Source organism: Neospora caninum, chromosome VIIa (assembly GCF_000208865.1).
Source record: "Neospora caninum Liverpool complete genome, chromosome VIIa".
In the NCBI taxonomy this organism is placed as follows: Eukaryota; Apicomplexa; class Conoidasida; order Eucoccidiorida; family Sarcocystidae; genus Neospora; species Neospora caninum.
In genome coordinates this window covers 3,706,700-3,726,318 of record NC_018393.1, presented here as the reverse complement: position 1 = coordinate 3,726,318, position 19,619 = coordinate 3,706,700, and the positions used below count along the sequence as shown (strand labels likewise).

At 54.2% G+C, this 19,619-nt stretch overlaps 3 protein-coding genes across 3 annotated transcripts; 1 reads left to right on the top strand and 2 right to left on the bottom strand.

Annotated features, from left to right (window-relative positions):
* Positions 1-1,677: 1,677 nt before the first annotated feature.
* On the top strand, positions 1,678-3,651 carry NCLIV_023570 (conserved hypothetical protein; the record flags this gene model as incomplete). Its single annotated transcript, XM_003882552.1, has 2 exons — positions 1,678-2,962; positions 3,248-3,651. The coding sequence occupies 2 exons, from the start codon at positions 1,678-1,680 to the stop codon at positions 3,649-3,651; spliced, it is 1,689 nt and encodes a 562-aa protein (XP_003882601.1).
* A 1,276-nt stretch (positions 3,652-4,927) lies between these two features.
* Positions 4,928-10,764, bottom strand: NCLIV_023560 (conserved hypothetical protein; the record flags this gene model as incomplete). The annotated part of the gene is made up of 10 exons (XM_003882551.1): positions 4,928-5,061; positions 5,521-5,644; positions 6,120-6,184; positions 6,431-7,130; positions 7,630-7,920; positions 8,031-8,354; positions 8,823-9,327; positions 9,761-9,944; positions 10,349-10,420; positions 10,578-10,764. 10 exons carry the CDS (start codon positions 10,762-10,764, stop codon positions 4,928-4,930), a joined length of 2,586 nt encoding a protein of 861 aa, XP_003882600.1.
* Positions 10,765-13,492: 2,728 nt separating this feature from the next.
* NCLIV_023550 (putative hydroxyacylglutathione hydrolase) lies at positions 13,493-18,353 on the bottom strand (the record flags this gene model as incomplete). Its single annotated transcript, XM_003882550.1, has 8 exons — positions 13,493-13,612; positions 14,566-14,674; positions 15,084-15,228; positions 15,893-16,000; positions 16,318-16,431; positions 16,918-16,993; positions 17,408-17,453; positions 18,271-18,353. 8 exons carry the CDS (start codon positions 18,351-18,353, stop codon positions 13,493-13,495), a joined length of 801 nt encoding a protein of 266 aa, XP_003882599.1.
* Between the last annotated feature and the right edge of the window lie 1,266 nt (positions 18,354-19,619).

The window sequence follows — 19,619 nt, the reverse complement described above, 5'->3', positions numbered from 1 at the left end:
CACCACTTGGCTTGGTTACAGAATCAACTCCCACACATACGCCTAAATCTCATGCGTGACACACAGTCGCCTTTCATCCCGTTTGAAGCTCCTCTCACGTCCACACAGCCGACGACGCGACACAAGAGCTGTGTCGGTCGCAGTACCGGGCTCTACTTGGTGCCAAGAAGGCGCGACGCGTTTGTCAGACCGTCTGCGCTGGCTCTAATCGCTTTGTTTCTTTGAAAGAGTCCAGACGTGCCTCACTAAAGTGCGTTTTCCTCTGCATCCGTATTGGAAAGTGTCTAACGCCTCGGGGCAGGCCAAAAGCCGTGAAAAATCTCCCGGCGTCGCGACCGACACTACAGGCGAAATCTCCACGAAGGCCCTCGTACACCAAAGGCAAAAGATGTCTTCGAGCCTGAAGTGCTCTTAAAACATAACAATCACCTTTTCGACCGTTTCCTCGAAAGACAGAACGGCAAAGCTAGCTGAAAGACAATCGACGGAAAACGACGCACGTCTGGCAGTGGCGAAACCAAGGCGCCCGAGGGCGAGTTGGCCGAAGTCTTCAGACGGGACGATTTTCGCATTTTCCTTCTTTACTTTCTTCCTTTTCGTTGCCTTCTCCATTCCACTGTGTCGCCTCTTTTGCTGTGCGTTTTCCCCGCAAAATCGACGCGCTCAGATTCTCCGTCACACGCGAGCTAGCGATGCGGCGTTTAGACGTGGCAGCTTGCTGCCGGGCGGCTCTCTTTGTCTTGCTGAATCGCATTGGTAGCATTTCTGGCTATCTTTGCTTGCCTTTTCACTTTGTTCTCTTTCGCACGAGCGGATGTCCTGCTAGACGCGCGGCCTAGCACTTTTTCTGATGCGGGGACGGAGCGCAGAGGAGTTCACGCGTTCTCGGCTTTTCTTCGCGGAACGCACTCAACTGGCGTCTTCCTCGCGTTCAGCCATTTTAAGCATTCTCTCTCTCTCGCCGTGGCCGTCAGTTTGTCTGCCCCTCGAATCAGCCCGCGTTTTCTTCGCTTTCAGTCCACTTTTTTCGTTTCCGTCGTTCTTCGGGGAAAAACACGCCGGACCGACACTCTCTGCGTAGGCCAGCATATATATATATATATATATATATATATATATATATAGCCCCTCGCGGCTTTTTGTTGGCGCTCTTCACCGCGTTCAGGACACGGGACTCCGCTAAAGCCCGTGTTTCCCCCTCTTTCTTCCCCCCGCCTGTCTTTCGTCCTTTCTGCTTCGCGCGTGTGGAACCGCAGTCTGCATTTGTCCACTCAAACGCGCAAACAGCCTCTCGGGTCACGAAAACCCCTCGGCGCGTTCCCTCCTCCTCGTCTCGACTGCGTCCTGCGTCCACGGATCTCTCCCTCGAGGGCGGCACCTGTCCTCCTCTTCTGCTCTCTCCCCGGCCTTGCCTTTTCTCTCTCGCTTTCGTCTCTTCCGAGCCCCGTCTTTCCCCGCCAGCGGCCACAAGTTGCTTCTCTTTGCTTTGTCCGTCGCGCCTCGCCTTCTGCGCGCCGCTGTGGCAGAGAGTCGCCCAGACATCCCTCCCCCCCTCCCTCCCTCCCTCGTGAGGGCCCGCACGCAAAGAAACGTTCACCTAGATGCGCATGCATTTCTGCTTCAATTAGCTACTGTGTTTGCGGGTGCGTCTCCCTCCACGCCACGCAAGCTGGCGAAATGGACGCCGGCGTCTCTTCGATGGAAAGCGATCCGTTGTCTCTCTCCTCTTCCGAGGACGAAGACAACGAGGCGTTTACGCGCGACCTCGACGCAGAGATGTCTGATCTCCTCAGTCAGCTGCAGGCTCCGTCGCAGAACGCGGCAAAGAGCCTCGCCGCTCCGCTGCCGCCGCCGAAGCTCGCCCAACCGCTCCCCCAACGGAAGAAGTTCGCTTTGCTGGTGCCCCCGAAGAAACTGCCGCACGTGGGAGTCAAGGCGAAGGTCCACACTCTCCCTTTGCCCAAGACGGAAGGCGCAGCGCAAGACATCTCCGAACCCGAAGAAACAGACGTCGCGTCTCCTTCTGGAGGGCCGGACTCGAAGCTTGAACCCGAGAGCGAAGAACCCCGGCCTCCTGGCCAGGAAGTCGAGAAGAAAACGCTTCCCCGTGTGCCGCCTTTGAAGTCGACGCTCGACAAGTCGCCTGTTCTTTTCCCGCGGCCTCCTAAGTTAGGGGGACTGCCAGAGAGCAAAAGCAAAGTGCCTCTGAAGCCGACGCTAAAGGACCGTTTCCCCGTTCCAGTCTCGCTTCGGATGCCTCTCAAGGCGAAGGCAGAACCGCGCCCAGATTCTGCCGCAAGTTCCCGCCACGTGGAGCTGTCTCCGTCCTTGGCGCCGCCTTCCCGCGAGGCGACGATTCCGAAGAAATCTCTGGTTTCCAAGCAGCTTGGCACAGGCGGAGCGAAAACCGACGCTTCCGGCTCTTCGCAGCCTCCCCAGCGTCTGTTTCCGCGCCCCCATGTCCCGCAGCCTTTTGGGGTTTCGCCTCCGGGCTCTTCCCAGCAGGCCTCCCCGGAGGAGACGGGCGAGAGTGTCGCCGGCGAGGATGCTGGCGATGCCGAGCAACAGAGTCCCGTAAGCGGATTTGCGTTCCGGGGCGAAGCGAGCGACGGCGGCAGAGACGCTCGCAGCGACTCAGCACCCAGCCCCCGCATCGAAGCGGCGAGAAGGGCGGACAGCGAGGGACCGGGAGCGCGCGGCGCCGTGGAGAAACTCGGGAACGCGAACCAGGACGGAGAGACGGCAGAGAGAGAAGAGATACACACGCAAAAAAGAGAAGGCGGCAGACCGAAGTTGCGACAAATCGACATCGAAGACGACTGCAAACAGTTCGCAGCTCACCTTTTACTCGATGAGGCAGAAGCCGACGCAGAGCCTACCCTCACAGCCGAGGGGTTTGGAGACATCAACGGAGAGATTTGGCTCGATGAAGTCCTTGACTCCGAATCGGACAACGACCTAGGTGAGGCGCCAAGTCTTCGGGCTTGTTTCTCTCTCTTGAAACGAAAAAAACGCACCGCGACTCCGTAACGTGATTTTTGTTTGTTTGCGTCGCAGATTTCCCCCGTTTTCAGTCGCGCGTGGGGATCGTGTCGGGCCTCGTCGCTCTATTTCCAGTGCCGCCCTCCCGTCTTCCTTGTCGAACCCTTTTTCGCCTCTCGTGAAAGAGGAGCTTCCCGTTCTCGCTCTCTGCGGCTTCGTCTTCTCTCCACTTTCTGTGCCGCCCCGCGTGTGCTTCGACTTTCAGATCCGCTGGACCACCGCTGGGGGATGCTCATCTCGGATCCGCGCTGGGCGCTGCAGCGCACGCAGCCTCGCTACCAGTACACGCCAGTCGTGGAACCCGCGTACGTCGCCTCCTGCCCTACGGGCTGCTCTGTCGGCGTCCGCGCGCCGCCGTACCGGAGTCTCTACCGCCGACCCAAGAACTACGTCGTGGGAGTTTCCTACCTGCGTCACTACGAGCTCCCCACAGTCTCCCGTCTCCTCAAGGCGCCCGCACCCGAATTCCTCCGCAAGAGACCGTGGGGACGCACAGCCAGAAACTTCCGAGACCTCCCGCTGGAGGGCGGCCTGCACTTTGAAGTCGACTTCTGTGGACGCAAAGACAGCGAAGCGGAAGAACCCAAAAAAGGCGCACGAGAGGTCTGACGCCGAGGTTACACGGGCGAGAAGGCGGAGCAGCGAGGGTAACGGCGGGACTGCGTCGTGAAGAAAAAGAATCAGGAAAGACAGCCGATGTGTCCCGCGCCAGGTGCTCGGCGGGACGACAGAGAGGTTATCACTCTAGCATTTAGATATACTTCAGAAGCATCTTGTGTATTTGCTAGCGTTCAACATCTAGTTGTGTCCATGCACTCGCCGTAACGGGAGAAAAACGTGCACGTCACGGGTCACCTGCCTCGGCAGGCTCTGCGGTGTCTGGAGCTGCCTGAGGCGATTCCGGGGGTTTTGCGTCTCTCATGGATTCGGTTTTCTGTGCATCTTCTTAGCCTTTGCTGAGCTTGGGAGGCTGGGAACGAAGACACATCTGCGCTAGTTTGGTGTGCGCCTTTTTCTGTGGCGGGTTTGGTCAATTGCGCCATCTCTTCCGGTCTGCGTCCTGTCTCTGCCCCATCCTGTGGCGGCTAGCTTCCGCTGAACGCGCCGTCCCACCACTCAAAGTTTGTCACAATTTTCGAAACGCATGCGCGGCGGACCTCTAAATTGAGGCGAACCAGAGAGAGAGAGGAGAGAAGGAGACGGAGGGACAGACAGGGAAACACACAGAGAGAACGAGACAGAGCGACAGATTAATGGAGATAGAGGCGAGCCGGGAGATACGAGACGAAGGGTCGAGTAGAGAAAACGGTTCTTCCGCAGCTGGAAGACAAGAAGCATTAAAAATTGAGTTTCTTCCCACGCCAAAAGACACTGCACTTGGCCCCCGCCTTGCGCGAGTTCGAATCCTTCATTGCGCCGGTCGAGGAAGGAAACCGTTTCTCTTTGTGCTAAAAGAGTTGTCACCGCCTTGTCTGCCCCACGACAGAAACCCGAGAAAGTAAGCGAAAAGAGAAGACGCGGGAAAACAGATAAGACACGAAAGATCAGCCAGGATCCGAGTGCCCAAGGAAGATGAGGAAGACAACTGAAGGGGGCAGAGGGGAAATCGCTTTTTCCTTTGCATTCGGTCGTCCGATTCCTTGCCTTTGTTCCATCTCGCCTGGCTGTCATGTCGGAGTCGAAAAAACGTCTCACGCGTCAGACGAAGACGGCACACACAGACATCTCTAATACCAAATGCCAGGGAATTCGTATACACTCCTGTACATACATGTCTATATATAGCTTTATATAGCTTTATACATGCACACATGTAAGTATAAATAGTCCGTATATACGGATGCCTGTATAGACTAGGGTTGTGTCTTTTGTCAGCGAGTCTCATTTATTGAGCCAGGAGCTTTCGTAGCTCAGCTTGCGTGAGAGGCGACAGAGAAGCCGCGGGGCCAAGACCGACGGCGAGAGCCTGGAGCCTCAAAGCGTCGCGATCGCGCATTAGCAGCACGGCCTGGCGCACTCCTGCAAAAAAAGAAAAAAAAAACCTTTCTACTTCGCGGAACCGAAATCTGGTTTTCTGACTCTTGACGGTTTCACACCGGGTTTCAAAAGCCTGTTCCTTCAGAGCATTTCATCTATACACATCAAATTGCATGCATGGCTACATACATCCAGACGAATGCCTACATATCTGTGTTTTTATCTCTTTACAAGCATCCATGCTTAGCATTATGCACCTTCCTATATGAATATGTATGCATGCACATGCCTGTATATATATATATATAATATAAATATATATATATATATATTTGTTATATTTGTAATTCCAAATGTAGATTGATTCAGATGCACATTTTTGTCCATGACTCTATTCAAATATACATGTAGATATACATGTACATAGATGTATAATTTGGATCGCAGAAGACGACGTGTAGCGCTTTTCCAGATTCGTGTCTTTCGCGTGATTTGACCCACTGTTGTCGAGTTCGTCCATGGCACAGCGGAGCTCCGGAGACAGCGAAAAGTGCGCGAGGCCCCCGCGGCCTCCGACGGAAACTGCGAAGCGCCGCAGTAGCTGTTGTTGATGAAGGATTTCCAACTGAAAACAAACGCTGCATGCAGAGCATCCAGGTTCACAGACGACCGCGCCGACAGGTCCCCTTCGCCTCTCCTGAAGGCTACAGAAAACAGGATCCGCATTTCTGCGACAAGGGTGCTTTCGCCTTGGAGCAGCACACGCGGGCAGCGTTCCCCATCTGGCCTCGCAGGCGCCCTCTGTTGAGCAAAAGCGCCCACAGAGCGCGCATCCCGCTCTTGCTTTTGAAGCGCGAAAAGAAAGGGAGAGAGGAACTCAAACGACTCTCCCAGATTCGCTCCAAGTTCTTCCCTGTCTCTCGCAGTCTGCAGCGAAAACGACTTGCAACAGACTTGCACACACGCGCCTCCAGACCCCGAACCGGGACGCGAACGCGACAAAGGAGAAAGAGAAGCACGGGAGTGAGGGAAGAACCAAGGGAAAAGACCGAGGAGGGAAGGAGAAAGAGAAGACAGAGAATAACGGTGAAGAGACTCACGGAAGTGAGAACGAGGCCGGCAGCGGCGTCGCGGGCGACCGCGCTGACGTGTGGATGGGAAGAGCCTGGAAAAAATAAGCCGAAAACAACTCAAGACCTTGGGCCGACAGAAAAACATATCGCGGGAAACTCCCACTCGTGTCGATCTACCCAGGGGATCTACGTCCCTGCTGTTGTCCCTCTGTTCTTCACACACACTTTGGCATCCATTGCAGTGCATCTGTAAAAACACCAAGACACGCGGACACATTGATAAAGACACCCCATCGGTTACCGTTTTCTCGGACTCGCGCGCCCGTTTCTTTTCTCACCGGTCGGGACTTGCGCGTCTGCGTCGTTCTCCTGGCTCGGCTCTTCGAGGCGTTCTGCGACGGCAGCGGCGACGCACAGCCACAAGGCGAAGCCTTCGACGGCGCATGCAACGAAATTGATCATCACCGAACATTCCATCTCCGCCTTTCTCCACAAATCCTTCGCGCCGCTGCCTGTCTCCTCAGGGCCGAAGAAGCTGAGGCATGCGCGGCTTCCCTCGCCCGTGGAACTCCTCGCTCTCTCCCAGAGGCAAGCGAGACGCGACACGAACGAACGCGGCTTCCGGTCGTCGCCTTCCCGGGCGTCTTCGGCCTCCGACAGACGGGAGCGGCGACTGCGCGCCGAGGGGTTGTCGCGGGTTTCGCATGCGTCGTCTCTGGCGGCGGAGTCTCTCCCCTCGGCACGGGGCGCGGCAGCATCAGCTGCGCGCCGCCTCTCGACAAAGGCGAAGAGGATCGGCGGCACAAACGGTTCGAGTTTCCTCCACAGCGCAGACGCATTTCGCGTCTTTCCAGCGGAAGCCTCGCAAGAGGCTGCAGCGCGCCCCGGACTCGGCCGTCTCTCGGAAGACACCGGCGCGCCTGCAGAGCCGCTGGAAGCACCGCGAGAGGCCGCGACGCACAGCTGCTGAAAGGTGCGGAGAAGACGGACGAAATGCGTCGTCGCACCATGAACCAGATTCCCGTACAGCGTGAAGAGCTGCGCAACACACGGAAAACGAGAGACACGCAACTTGAGAAAACCACACTCAGATCCATATATATAAATATATACATATATATATATGTATATATATATGCAAAGATGTGCACTCATGTATACGACACGCACAGCCATATGGAAACGCCTTTTACAGAGTGTAGAGTTCCTTGTTTTTGAACGTGGACATGTTTGGTCTGTTTGTAGAGAAACAAGATATCGATTGAGGAGATAGACCCACCAGAACATTCGTGTGAACGTGTGTCCATCTCCACAGCCATCTGTCCATCTACGGCGTGCATGCCGGTGACTAGAGACGCTCCGATGGCTGGTGTCTCTCTCTCACAATCATAGATACAAACAACTACAAACAAATACACGCATGTACACGCGTACATATATATATATATATATATACGCCTAACTGTATATATGTATATATATGTACGTGCAGATGTATTCCCTGTACACACATGTGGTTTGTGGTTATGCGTCTTACGAGGTTCGGCTGCGTTGCGGTCCCAAAGATTCCTGCCTGGAGCATTTGCTGGGCAACGAGGACGGCTGCTTCGCGTCTGGTGAAGAGGAAGATTTCTTTTCCTTCTTCGCCCCACTTGGTTTTCTTCGCTCGCCTGCGCGCCTCTGCCCACTTCGCCGCGCCTCCGCTCTTTTCGCAGGTGCCGCACGGGCACATCAGCGACGCCTGAGGATGAGGCGGAAGCAGCGGAAAGTCGTCTGCGCACTCGGCGAAGAACTCGACGAGCGCCGGAACGAGTGGAAGCTTTTCGCGCTGCAGAGACACGTCCGATCGAGCGAAGAAGAAAAACATCGTGAATCCTCTCGACGCGGGGTTCTCCCAAGAAAGAAAGTGCCGCCTTTCCTGCTTCTTCAGGACCTCACCTGAACACTCGAGTTGGGGTCTTGAAGCAGCGCCAGGAGCTGCCACGCTCCGCCGACGCGACGCCCTGTCTCCAAGGCGCCCCAGGAGCCCGTGGAGCCCAGCGCGGTCGCGGCGGCAGGGCCTGCGGTTCCACGGTCGAGACCCCCGGGTGCGCAGACGGGGCAGACGCCCCAGAGCGAGGAGTCGCAAGGCAACCGCGAGAGCAGGAGGCTTGGGCGGGGGCGAAACGGCGCATAGGGAGGCAAGGCGGAAGACGACGCGTCAAACCCGATCGCGCTCTGGAGGGATTCCGCGCAGTCGTACAGCCAGCGAAGGAGGAGACACTGGAGAGACAGAAACGGAAAACAGGAACGCGGAGAGGTAGAAAGATCGACTTCACACGCGAGGCGGAAGCAGGAAGGAAATCGCGGCGTCTTGGGACGGCTAGGCGGCCCCACAGTTTCTTCACACCCCTTCGACACCATTGGAAAGGCCTCTTTTTCACGCATGCATGCCTGTCTCGCTGGCAGATTTCGTTTGCCTTTTGGAGGCTCCTCTGAGCAGTTTTAGAGTTTGGCTTCACCGTTGTCCCGTGTTTTGTGGCTCTGCCTGTTCCGTTTCAAAAACGTTTGCGCTTGCGCTGTTCGTTCTGAATCTGCAGACAGTCGGTGGCCGTTCCTTTTCTCTCTGCGAGCTGGGCGAGTCCTCCCTCGCTTCGCCGTGTTTTTTTGAGAAATGGAAGGGAAACCCCGGGGAGAGACACTTCTTCTCTCCTGGCCGTGAGGCACGCTGGTTTCTCCGCTCTCTCTCACCTGCTCGTCAAAGACGCGCCCCGCGTCTGGGGGGGCGAAGGCCAGCACCCGCGCCGCAGGCTCGGAGACAGGCGCGCGGTCCCACGCCGGAGGATTTCCAGAGAGAGCAGCCGCCGAGAGAGAAGAGAACAAAGAGGCAGGCCGAGAGACAGCAGAGGCGACAGAGGAGGAGACGAGAGGGAGAGGCGCGAGGGAGGGGACAGAGAGACAGCCGAGGAACGAGGCGACAGAGGGGCAATCGGAAGCGCGCGCCTGTTGCTGGAGTTCGCCGTGGATGTTGAAGAGGAGGAGAAGGAGAGAGAGGACGAGAGAAGTCGCGCCGAGGGAGAGGCCCCAGACGCAAACGCCGTCGAGGGAGAAGGCCGGGCGAGGGAGGAGCGCGAGGGCGAAGGAAACGAGGAAGGACAGAGGCCGCGACAGTGCGAAGGAGACGGAGAAGGCAGAGCCTTCCTCCGAGTCGGGCGCTAAGGCCGCAGGCGACGCAAAGAGCGAAGAGGGGAAGGAGCTAAAGAGCGAGAAAGCAGGAAGAAGCAGAAGAAACAAAGGCAGAGCAAGAAGAAAACCCGCGAGCGTCTCGACACATGCCAGGCGCACAACGGGGCGCAGCAAAATCGGGGCCGGACCCGGTTTCGACGGACAAAGCAGCAGCTGGAAGCGACACTGGGCGACGTGGCGATAGAGATGAAGAAACCTGAGAGACAGTGGCGAGGAGAGCAAGACAAGAAAGACAAAGCAACTGGCGAGGTTAAAGGGTAGCCCCGAAAGGCTTTCTCTCCTGGATAGAAAAAAGACAGAGACGGCAAAGCTTCCCAGAGTCCGTTCACCAACTCCTGAGACGTAGAGTCAGAACAAGCGGGCGAGCGCTTCCGGATCTCGGTTCGGTGACTTGTCCTTCTGCGAGGAGGCTACTGCTCGTTGCTCTTTCCCCGGAGACTTACACCGTGGCGCACGCAAAAAGAACCAGAAATGCATGCAGAAGACTGCGAGATTCTTCGTAGAGCGTGGCGCGGAGCGGAGAGAGCGCGAACGCAGCTGCGCCGAGATGGAGGAATCCCGCGAGGAGAAGAAGAAGGAGACGCGGAGACGAGAAAGGCCCCAGCCCCAGTGCAGGACTCTCTGAGACTGCTTTCACGGCTTCACTGGGAGCTGAAGAGACGAGAAAAACGAGTAAGAAAAGGAGACGAAAAAGGTGTTGGAGAAAAAGAGGTGAAGAAATGAGACGTCAACGAGACGAACCGAAACGTTCCACGACCACGCTATCTGCGACTGCTGTCACCTAGTCGAAGTCTCAACTTCCGCACCCTCCACACACCGTCTTTTCCTCTGCACGGTCTTCTTCCCCTTTTCTCATTTTGCTCTGTCCTTTTTTCGCTCCTTCCTCATCTCTTCCTTTCCTTGCTTTCTTCCGTCTCTCCTGAACCTTCTTCTCTGCTCTCTGCGCTTCGCCCTGTCCCGCTCTCTCACGTGCGTGCGCCTCCTCCGCCTCCCGATGTTCTTTTCTTTCCGCGATTTTCCTTAGAACTTACACGTGAGAAGAAGAGTGCGGGCGCAAACAGCGAGGAGGAAGAAGAGGAGAGAAAGGAAGGCAGGCAAGACAGCTGAACAGGGACAAAGAGAAGAAGAGATACGGCCAATCAGTGAGCAAAAGAGGAGCAAAAAAACGATTCAAAAACACGAGGACGACGAGGAGAGGGGAAGAAAAGATCGATGCGGCAGCCACGCGAGAGGCAAGAAAAGAGAGAGAAGCTTCCGTACCGTCAGTTGGTCCCAGGAGTTGAAGTCGGGCTCCGATGACACATCCGCCTACGAGGCAGAAAGTGTACATACACCCGACGACTTTGAGAGGCACTTTAAAGCAGCAGCTTTTGAAGAATTCCGTCCAGAGGTTGTTTCCCTCTTTCCTGGAGACAGGGGCGTCGCGCTCTGGACCCGAAGGAGGCATCACTCGCCTCTCTTCTTGCGCCGTGGAGAAGCGTGGGGACGAGATTTCTGGCGAAAGGTTGCAGTCGGCGGCGCAGAAAACAGAAGACGCGAGCGCGGAGGAAGCAGACAGGCGAGGCCGAAAACGGCCTCTATAGATATCCATTTTTCTGAGCAAAAGCGAGCGAAAATCGGGGAAAGAAGAGCGGCGGAGACCGGCAGCGCGAGAGAAAGATATCGAAAAGAAACGAAGATCGGTCCCGACAAGAAGAAAAACGAGCGAGGGGATGGCGCGACGAGTGAACAGAGATAAGATTATCTTCGAGAAAGAGGAAGCCGACAGGAGCGACGGAAAGACAAGAGAACGCGCCCGCAGCGGGGGAGGGGGGAACCATCGAGAGGTATTTCGAGGGAGAGAAGAAGCAAACTCCGTTTTCTTTCTGCCGCGAAGGACAGAGAGAGCTAGGGAAAATGAAGACAAAAGGGGACGAGCAACGCCACAGGATTTGCTCCGCCCAGAGCAGAAAACGACTGCAGAGAAGGCGAATACGGCACGAGGAAGACGAAGAGACAGCAGACGGAAAGAAGAACGGAGTCGAATACGCGAGAGGGAGAAAAAGAGGAAAAATACGACACGCGAGAGAGAAAGAGATCTCTGACGGGAGAAGCAAAGAGCGGCGATTTCCTGACGGCACAAGTTGCACACTGCCCACTGCTTGTGTCCCGAGATATACCCTTCGGCATGTGCGGCCTCTTCTTCTGTCTCCTTGGGAAGAGGAGAAGTTCGAGACTTCACCGAATCGTCGCTGGATTTTTCGCGTTTTTCCTACTTCCTTCCGCATATTCTCCTGTCTCTTCAGCCCCCTCTGTCTGGGAGCATGCACGGGGCTCACAAAAGGGAGAAGAAAAGCGCGAACAACCTCGCGCATGCACTGTGCAGCTGCGATCTCTCGAGAAAAGAAAATCGCGCTCCGAGAGTCGCGCCGGCAGAACATCTCTCAAGCAACCGCGACGAGTCTCACGGCCGAGTGTCTGTCTTTTCTGACGATGCTCATGAGAACACCGACTTCATCTCTGCGGAGGGGGACTGGAAAGGGTCCGAACAGCCCATCCCAGGCAGGATCCTAAACTCTCCTCTTGCCTAATAAAACGTGTGAAGAGCGAGGTTTCTGCGGAGGTCGTGCACACGGCAAGTGATGAGACAGAGGCTCCACGAACGTGACGCTTCGTTTCTTGCCCTATTTGCTGCTACACGAAAGCGAACTGCTCGAGAAACTCGTAGGGATCGGCTGCAGGACGAAACGAATCAGACTGCGCTGTCGGGAACCCGTTTGTTTGGAAGAGTCTCACTCGTTGACAAAACACTCCTCTGAGGGTAAACAGCCTATCTGCACACGCACTCTGAGGTGTATAGACACTTTGAGGCGTACAGACACCCTGAGGTGTGTTGGGAATATAAGAACTGAGCATTCTCGCTTATCGCCTCTGTCGCCTTCTGACACGTCCCTGCCTCTCCACAAAGCTCCACTCGCGTCACGGTTCACACGTCCTCGGGCACGTCTCTGCGAGAAACAAGAGACGCTCGCGTGCCTAACGTTTGCCACTCTTTCCCAGACTCCACTTGTCAGCTGTCCCCCCCCTCCACAGACATCTGAAGTTTTGAAACAGTTTCAGAGAGCACGGGAAACCGGAAAACAGAAAAGCGAGAACTTCAAAGAACTGCGACGTGGGTGTTTTGGGAATGTCTCCGTCTCGCGCCGTAGACATAACGCCAGGACTCCCGCTGTCGCTGCAGGCTGCGGCTTTCGGCTTGTCGCCAAGGGCAAACTTGAGGATTTCCAGCAGCGTCGCCTTTCCCCGTTTGCATGCAATCCGCGAACGCGTCACGAACTGAAGAGGCCCACGCACCGCCACACACGACGCCGCGTCTACAGACACCACGGTTCCACAAGAAACACTTGCCGTTTTGAGTCCAGCGAGAGAGAGAGGCAGCGCGCGATAGCCGGGGCAACTCGCTCTCGATGCACAGTTGCTTTGGGTCCGGAATCTCAATCGACCAGTCCCCGGGGAGCGCGTGCCGACGGCGGGAGTGTCGGCGCCAGCCATGTCAAGCGGACTGTTTTGGGGTTCAATGTGGCAACCGCTCACGGGAAAGCGACGACGCGGGTGAAGTCGCCTTCCAAGCTATCCGTGAAAGTACACGAGGCGCCAAACCACACTCTTTCGCTTATTTCAATGCCATACTTTCCTCTGACTCCCACGGCACCAACCCACCAAGTCTACGTTAAATATCTACCTATGTGCATGTAGGTATCTACATATCAATATGTATAAATATATATATGCGGACGAGACCACTGGTAGTCTGTAGATTTGGGCACACATGTATATATATATATATGGGTATTTTGTGTATGCAAGGAGAAACTTGTGGTCCTGTTTGATTGTTGACTCATCTTCTTTTGTGAGCGGTTGAAACGCAAACCGACGAGCCTGAAATCGGAGAAGTCTCATCACGTTGTTCCATACAGTCTCGCACACGAGTACACACACTTGGACCTCCGTTTTCCACTTCCGTCTCTTCAGTTTGCATGCGTGGCCTTCGCAGATTTCCACGCCGCCGCAGCGAGCATGCGGGCATGCAAGAGAAAGAAGCATTCTCCGGAGACCGCCCCACGGCCGCTTCACCCTTTGCGTTCACCTGCAAATCTGCAGAGATTCGTTGCTTGCCGCTTGCTGACCCTCCAAATTCAAGAACGGTTCTTCATGTCTCTGAGACGCTGCATGGTCTCGACTTTATCTCCCACGGAATGCATCGCCTCCTGCACTGTTCGCTCCTCGACGCGCATAAAGGGATTGAATCGCGTTTCCTGGCAAACAAGCGCAACCGGTTCAAACAACGCCCCTCTGATGGACTCCTGCTTCCCAACTCAAGTGCATTCCCTTCCACCCGCACGACGAAATGCATCTATGTTCCCCTCTCTCTGCTCTCTCTGTTCTATCTATCTATATCTGTCTATCTATCTAAGTCTATCTATCTATCTAAATCTATCTATCTAAGTCTATCTATCTATCTAAATCTATCTATCTAAGTCTATCTATCTATCTAAATCTATCTATCTATCTATCTATCTATCTATCTATCTATATCAAATATCTATCTATCTATCTATCTATCTATCTATCTATCTATCTACCTATCTACCTATCTATCTATCTATCTATCTATCTATACCAAATATCTATCTATCTATCTATCTATCTATCTATCTATCTATCTATCTATCTATCTATCTATATCAAATTCTATCTATCTATCTATCTATCTATCTATCTATCTATCTATCTAAATCTCTCTATCTATCTAAATCTCTCTATCTATCTAAATCTCTCCATCTATCTAAATCTATCTATCTATCTATCTATCTATCTATCTATCTATCTATCTATCTATCTATCTAAATCTATCTATCGATCTATCTATCTATCTAAATCTATATATCTAAATCTAACTGTCTATATCCATATCTATTTTTTATCTACCTCGATCTATCTACCAACATATCTACCTGTGCATGGATATCACTGCTGCTCTCGCCATCAACTTGTTTATGTTTCCCCCAAGCGGCCTGACCGTGTCCATTTCCTTTCGAACAGCCGAGGGAAGGCTGAGAGCTTCGCGTGTTCGTCGTCATTCCGAACGACGGACCACTGCCTAAAAAAGCGTCTCAGCACCGCTGCGCGTCGCTCTTGTCTGAACGAGGAAACGATTCGTTCCAAAAAAGGTGACCGCGTTCTGTCAAGACAGAAGAGACTCGCGTACCTGCTCGACTGTGGACGGAATTGTTGGCCTGTTCGCATTCCGTTGCTCGACCGTCCATCTGTACTTCTCCTGCAAATCCGTGTTGTCCGGTTCCACCCGCAAAGCAAATCTGCGAAACCACACACAGCAAGGCAGAACAAAGGGACCGCAAGAGCCATACAGCGTGCGAGGGTTTCTTGCCGAAGACCGGAAGACGCAGCCAAAACGCGCGGGAGGCAGAAAGAAACCGAAACACACATGCCAGCCTTGTGGTCTTTTCTCAGAAGAACACGAGGCAGAGACAGTCTGCGTCGCACAGACACACGTGTGCATCTGGGAACCGGGGGGAAGCGAGAACGTTAAGACAGAGAAGGCGAAGACGCAAACCCATCAGAAAGGCGAAAAACCACGCAGCCGGGGCGGGGAAATGCGCCACAAACAAGCACGGGCAGAAACCCAGGAGGCAGAAGGCAGAGAACCCAGCCGCGAGCGAGGGGGAACGAAGGGCGGAAAGCGCATTGGAAAAAAAGGAGCCTCACTCCAGATTCGACTTCGTGTATTCATGGCCACAATACACCCGGGTCTCCTTTGGGAGCGGTCTGATGACATCCAGCAGAGCGTGGCACATTTGCCCCGCAGAACCTTCAAAAAAACGTCCGCAGCCGCCGACAAATAAAGTGTCTCCTGAAAAGGAAAAAAAAAGATTCGCCTGTCTCCGATGATGGGCGTTCGTGCGGCGTCGGTCTCGACAGAACGGCGAGCATACCTGTGTCGAGGAACATCTCGTTCTTGAAAAAAGAGACGGAAAACCGGAGAAAAGAAAGGCAGAGACACCGCTTCCGTACAGACCCACAGACACAGAAACGCCTCGTCGAAAAGAAGACACTCAGCACCAGCATACCGATTTCATTCAACTCGCTTTGTATTTTTCTACGCACAAGAAATGCAGAGCAGAGGGTATACTCCCTACAACGAACTATCGATATATATATATATATATATATATATACGTAATTTCGTACGTGAAGCTACCCTACAGACAAATATGTATACATGCATATAAACACATATATGTATATATATAGATAAATATACAAAGATTTGGACATATCTACATATATGCATATATATATATATATATATATATATATCTACGTATGTGAACGCCTGCAGCATCGCCTGAGATACCCGTAAGTCCAAAGGCGCACGCGAGAACACCTGTGTCTGTGTTTCTTCTATCGCCTGTACAGTTTTCCTTTGAAATCGATGGCCTATGTGTACAACTTTATATTGTATCCCTGGATTTTATCGAGAGATGCCCCTGGACGTGGACGGCCTGGAGAATCACCTGTGAAGATGATCGGTGCCAAGTGCGGTTGCTGCGGAGAAGTGACAAAGTAGAGAACGTGTCCGCCGGTATGACACGGCGCATGCAGGACGCGGATTTGTAGAGAGCCTAACAGACACAGAACGCGACAGAGTAGACGACAACGCTTTTACTCACACAGAGAAAGACGTCTTCGAGGCGTACACCTCGCCAGAAAATCTCCGCACGTTTCGCTCGCCCCCTGACCTGGACCTCTTTCGGCTTCCCTCCCTCGGTTGCCTTTCCCGAATTTCCACCGCTCTTTTCTCCGGCTCCTCTCTCTCGTCTGTGCGTCTCCCCTCGCTCTCTCGCCTGTGCGTCTCGCCTCGCATTTGCCAGGGGGAAAAAAGGTTCCGCCTTTCTGCGCCCATCTGCGCAGTGCCTGTAAAGACCCTGCCTCTTTGTACCTAGAGAGAGGCTGTCTCCGTCTCGAACTGTCTTTTGAACTCCCGGCGTCTGCTCGTAGCCGCTGCCGACAATCTCGATTTCTGGGTGTGTCGCCGAAAGCTCCTCATTGCCTCCTGGGGGGAAAACGACAAAGAGGAACACGAGAGCGTGAGGAGACGCCCAAACCCGGTGCGGAGACACCCCGACCGCCGAGCTCCTGTCTTTGAGAGTGAACGGGGCAAAGCGCCGCGCGCAAAAAGTAGAAAGACAGTGCGGGCTAGAAGAAGTGAAGGGGAGGAAGAGAAACAACGACGAAGATGTCCTGAACCACCAATCGCGTCACAGCTGAAGCTAGACTCCCACCAGAGCGGTGTCTACACCTGCAGGGTTGTCTGACCCTTTGAGAGGGACGAGACGTAAAACGTTCCGACACTCAAGATCGCAACCAGCAGTCTACCTCGCAGACCGTCCCCAGAAGACACACGTTCGCTGAAACCTGCGTGTCTACCGTGAGCGGTTTGTTCTGTTGACGCCGATGGCCGTTCCACACTTTTTAAAACGACAGAGAGAGGGAACAATGGAGACAAGAGGGACGAGAGGACAACTCTGTGGGGTCTCACCCGAGTGGTCCAGATGCTTGTGTGTGCAGAGACACATCTTCAAGTCGACGCCAGCCTTCTTCGCGGCTGCTACCACCTGCCAAGACAAAGACAGCTCTAAGATGTCTCGGATAAGGCGAAGCGGAACTACAAAGGTGAAACCGTTTTCTTCAAAGAAGAGCGGTCGAACAAAGCGAAGAAGGCTCCCGAGAGGAAAGGCACACTTGCGCGAGGAGCGACAAACGCGTCGCGAAGAAAGGGAACACAGACCATACTCCCCGCGGAAGGTCGAGGGGGCCACATCGCCGTCTCCTTCTGCGAAGAGAGGGCCCTACATATATATATATATATATATATAGATAGATAGATAGATAGATAGATAGATAGATATATTTGCCTTCTCCCTCGATTTCTCTATCTCTGCATAGAGATATTAGTTGGAGAAGAATGGGCGAAGACGGAGGGGATGCCTGGACAGACAGCGAGAACAGAAGACGAACGCAAAGCTCACCTTTCGTGGCTCAGCGGGGTCCACACAGGCAGCCTGTTTCGTCGCTCTGCAGAAAAGAGAGGCCGACAGCAACGACGGGAAAGCCAAGGCGAAAAGCAAAAGATGAACACGGGGAAACGGGACACAAGGCTTGTCGACGCAGTTCCAGGAGAGACACAGGGGCGGAGCGAAAACGGGCACGGGCGCTGTGGCGGGGCGGTCGACAGCGGCCGCGAGAGGTGGAGCGCAGGGAATTGGAGTCGGCGTGAATCACGTGATGCCCGGAGGCGAAAACATGACAGAGACAGGCTGACGGAGAAAGGGACAGATGCTGGTAGGTAACCGCCCAAGTCCACACACACACAGAAGGACTGGCCGCCGTGAAATCTGTTTTCCTATGGTTCTCTCTCCCTCGCCGCCGTTCTCTGTCGCTCTCGCTTCATCTTTGTCCTTCGCTGTTTTGTTCTGTCTTCCTGTTCCACGTTTCGCTCTTGCTTTCTTGCCTGTCGATGAGGAGGTAGGCGTAGTTGTCAGAGAGGGTCGGCACGAGAACCACGTCTGCGACTTGCTGTGGATCCTGAGAGGACGAAGAAAAGTACACGAAAAAAACGTGACAGCAAATTTCTAGGAGGGGACACGAGGCGGTCGAGGGCGGACCCAGCGAAAAAACGAAGAAAAAGGGAAAGGCGTGAAGACGATGCACCGGCGAGGACGGGGAGCAAAAGGCAGCATTGCGAGAGAGAGACAGACGCATATAAAAAAGCAGAGAGAGAGAGAAGGCCGGAGGCGAGGACGAACGCAAAGCTCACTTCCCGAGTGTACATACAGCTGCGGGGTACGTACAGGCCGCGACCGCAGACGGCCTCGTCGTGGAGTGTACGTACACTGCACTCGACGTGTCCGTTTGGGCGGGCACGGAGGTCTCACCACTCACCATGGGATCGAATCCATGCATGTGCGTCGCCATTGCGCTTCGTTTCGCGTTTGCAGAAAGTGGGGATTTCGACGCGGAAAAAGACAGAAACGCCGCAGACAGGCGCGTTCCTGTGGGGCAAAGAGACGGAATCTGGCTTCTGCCGGCTGTCCTGGGAGCTGCAGTGACACCCAAAAGCCTCAGTCCGTCGTGGACGTCCTTCGAACGAGGCGCACGAAAAGATGACACAAGGCGCGTCTGCCCCGCAAAGGGAGACGCGGAGAACGCGCGTTTCGAGGCAAGAAAAGGGAGATACAACCCACCTGAGAGGAGGAGGGATGAGCAGAAAGCAAAGACCGATCTGGGTCGCAAGAACATGGGCGAAGCAGGCACTGCGTAGCAGACTGAGAGTGGCAGAACCGCAGGTGGATGTACACCGGACGCAGTGACCGAGACGGAAAAGCGACGTGTCCCCAAAGAAGCGAGGGCGAGGTCGGGAAACGCCGAGGAAGAAAACCGGGAGAAGACGGTGAACTGAAATGGCGGCGAAAAAAACAAAAAGCTAGAGAGAGAGGCGAGCGGCCTGTGACCCATCGAGCTCTACTGACACAAAACGTCCGGCGAGGGGCGTTGGGACAGGAACTCTGAGACAACGCTCACCAGGAAATTTCTTCTGGAACCAAAACTTGCGGCGCCGAAAGAAAAACGCTCACGCAGTGAGACAGCACACCCCCCGTGGTCTCGACAGCAAAAAAGACATGACTCTCTTCTGCCGTTTGCTCCGACAGCACACAGTCGCATGACAGCGATGGATACACACAGCGAGCGGGCAAATCGACTCACGCACAAATATATATATATATATGTTGTAGAAACAGAATAATGAGTACATTGATATCCGATATACACAATTAAACAGATATGATTGCATGCAAACATGTAAATATATGCGAATCTGCCTCTCCATCACATAAAGAGAAGCGCAGCGAGAGCGCTTCTTGTGCGCGTGCTGTTTTGTCACTTTGGATTGACAGGTTCAAAATCCTTTTCTGTATGAAATCAAGGCACACGCAAACACTGGAAAGCATTCAAGACTGCTTCTTTCGCTGGGTTTTTTCGACTTGGCACCCGCGTGTTTCTCCTCTCCACAAAGGCGTTTTTTCCGTCGGGCGAACGCTGCGACGCACATGCAGCGTTCGCCTTCGCTCCCTAAAGAAGCTGTCGCGAGAGACACGCGCAGCGCGGCCTCTCAAGATTTTTTTAGTCAGTCTCTCGCTTCAAATGCAGAAAATAAAAATATTGGCAAAGAGACCGCTAGAG